Source organism: Nicotiana attenuata, unplaced genomic scaffold (assembly GCF_001879085.1).
Source record: "Nicotiana attenuata strain UT unplaced genomic scaffold, NIATTr2, whole genome shotgun sequence".
NCBI lineage: Eukaryota > Viridiplantae > Streptophyta > Magnoliopsida > Solanales > Solanaceae > Nicotiana > Nicotiana attenuata.
In genome coordinates this window covers 1539-4485 of record NW_017675660.1, presented here as the reverse complement: position 1 = coordinate 4485, position 2947 = coordinate 1539, and the positions used below count along the sequence as shown (strand labels likewise).

Sequence of the window (2947 nt, the reverse complement as noted above, 5' to 3'; positions counted from 1 at the left end):
GACCCGCTGCTGGACTTCATACTCAGGGGTAACATCTATAATCGGATCAAGTAACTTTAAAGGATTCAAGCATTTTTCATGTAGAAATTTACGGCTCCAAAAAGTTTTCACGTTGAAAAGTTTTCAAGCTAATTTGAAAAATTTGGAGGAAAGGGTTATTAGTGCAATGAAAAATCCAATTTTGATGGTGTCTATTCATATGCTCTATGCTACTCCATTATGAGAATTTTTGGATAAATGACCTGGATACACTTCATTAATTTGAGTTAATTAGTTTAAGGCCACATAAATAGACTGTATTAAAAGGAGTTAGAAGGATAGATTAGTAAAAATATCCTTCTTATTTATAATTTCTTAATAGGCATGTAAAAGAGAAAGTTAACAAGTAATATGGGACACGGAGTATCAGTGTTCGTCAAGTACTCTCGAAAATCCCTCATCACTTCCCATTTTGATTAAAAAGGGGATCCAAAAAGTTATTTTTACAGTTTGAACATATGACATTCTGATCATATAACATAACCGACTCTCCTTCACTTCCCATTTTGATTGAGACAGGAATTCACAAGCAATAAAATCTCTATAAATAGCAATATTAAAACTCCATAATTTCATGCAATAACAGAAGAAAATGAACTCCTCTTATCTTCCCATTCTTTACCTTTCTCTCTTCCTTTTCCTTTCTTTTCCCTCCCCTTCTCACTCAGTGAGATGCAATCCAAACGATAAGAAAGTCCTTCTAAAAATCAAGAATGACTTAGGCAATCCCTACCATTTAGCCTCATGGGATCCCAACACAGATTGCTGTGATTGGTACGTCGTAGAATGTGACCGGCAAACCAACCGGATTAATGCTCTCACCGTCTTCCAAGCCAACATCTCCGGCCAAATCCCGGCCGCCGTCGGCGACCTCCCTTTTCTCAAAACCTTACAATTCCATCATATCACAAATCTTACAGGAACCATTCCCCCAACTATTACAAAGCTCACTAATCTAAAAGAGTTAAGACTCAGTTTCACTAATCTCAGTGGCCCTATTCCTGAATTTCTTAGCCAACTCAAAAATTTAACTTTTCTTGAATTAAACTACAACCAATTCACTGGAACAATCCCACCATCACTTTCTGAACTCCCTAATCTATCAGAAATCTACTTAGACCGCAATAAACTCACTGGACAAATTCCAGAATCATTCGGAAAATTCAGAGGACAAATCCAAGCTCTTTACCTTTCACATAACAGCCTCACTGGCCCAGTACCAAAATCTTTAGGCAATTTGAATTTTACAACACTTGATTTCTCAAGGAACAAGTTAGAAGGTGATGTTTCTTTCTTATTTGGAAAGAACAAGAAAATTAGGTTAATTGATTTGTCGAGGAATACATTAGAGTTTGATATTTCGAAAGTGGAGTTCCCGGAAAGTTTAACGTGGTTGGATTTGAACCATAATCGGATTTTTGGTAGATTACCAGAAGGATTGAAAGATTTACAGTTTCAGAATTTGAATGTGAGTTATAATAGGCTCTGTGGACAGATTCCACAAGGTGGAAAGTTGCAGAGCTTTGACGTTTACTCTTATTTGCCTAACAAATGCCTTTGTGGCTCTCCGTTGCCGGCATGTAAATAATTCCGGTGACCGGAAAGTGTTGCCTTCTCGGCTCCTAGGTAAGTACTATATTAGGTTTATAGGGGAAATGTAATGTTTTAGACTAGTATTACGCTATTAGCTCAATCACGAGAGTGCATGACAGCTTTTGGTATGTACTTTCACGTATTAATATCAAATAAAGATTTTGTATCGCCCAAGAAACGCTTAAACATGCTTTGTCCACATTCTCTCTGATAAATCAACATGCTTGGTTTGTGGTAACTGGTAAGTTATTAATACTACTTGAGACAAAATCACACTGTCCGTTGTCAATTTGGCTCACGGTTGGAAATGAAATAATTGGTGATAAAGACGATTTTTTGTGAGATCTAATAAAAAATTTGTAACAATGAAAGGTAAAAAAAAAGGGAAATGGAATGGGAATGAACTATTGATCACGCCCAACTCTGCCTTATAAAAAGGACTAAGCGGTCTTTGCAAATATAATGCGGTTTACAAGTCCGGAGTCGAATTTCACAGAGAACTAAGACTTAGCTACAATTGTTCAATATTGCTAAGAAATAGAAGTCCGAATAGTTTCTAAGTTATGAATATTAAGATTCTTATGTCTAACTAATTAACTAACAAATTAAAATAATAAATTAATAACTAAAGATATTAAGGGTTGGAGACTAAATTAAGGAGGTCTAGAGTTATGATTTCCCCAATTGTTGGAATTCTTCCTGCTACATCTATAATTTTGCCTAAGTATTCTCTACCGATCATGAGTACTTTGGGTGTCGTAGCTCTCTCTCGAGCAACTACCACAATTTACTAGATGTATTCTCTCGAACTACGCTAGCTGGCACTAATTCACCGATCACTATGACCGCACGGTTTTGTTACTCTAATCCTGCCTTTAAACCCTCCGTATTGATCTCTCACATACGTTAAGAGTGATGTTGTTCAACAACTACCTAAATATGTACCTATTCAACCAAAAAGTGTTAAGCTCTTTGATTAAATCAATCAATAATGATAAGAAGGGTGAATCTTAGTTAAGGATAACAAATTCTAAACCGAATACTAAACGGAGTAGGCAAGATGGATGATGTTAAAAAGTATGTTTGAGCTGATCAAATGCTCATAAATGCAACAACATAAATGCGCAATGAATATAGACTAATGCTACTAGCATAACAAAACGGATTTACTTCCCAATTATTGTGAGACTCGAATGATTTCTTCCCCTGACAACAACGTGGAATGAATGGAATAATAGAGGGTTCTGGGATCCTTGGATCTTGCGAATATAGAACCAAAAATGTGGGTTCAAAAAAGGTAATCAATGAATGAGAC

The 2947-nt window shown here is 36.0% G+C and overlaps 1 protein-coding gene across 1 annotated transcript; it reads left to right on the top strand.

The window, feature by feature from the left end:
* Nucleotides 1-594: 594 nt before the first annotated feature.
* On the top strand, nucleotides 595-1831 carry LOC109220309 (polygalacturonase inhibitor-like). Its single transcript, XM_019384772.1, has one exon. The coding sequence runs from the start codon at nucleotides 632-634 to the stop codon at nucleotides 1625-1627; it is 996 nt and encodes a 331-aa protein (XP_019240317.1). The 5' UTR covers nucleotides 595-631; the 3' UTR covers nucleotides 1628-1831.
* Nucleotides 1832-2947: the final 1116 nt, after the last annotated feature.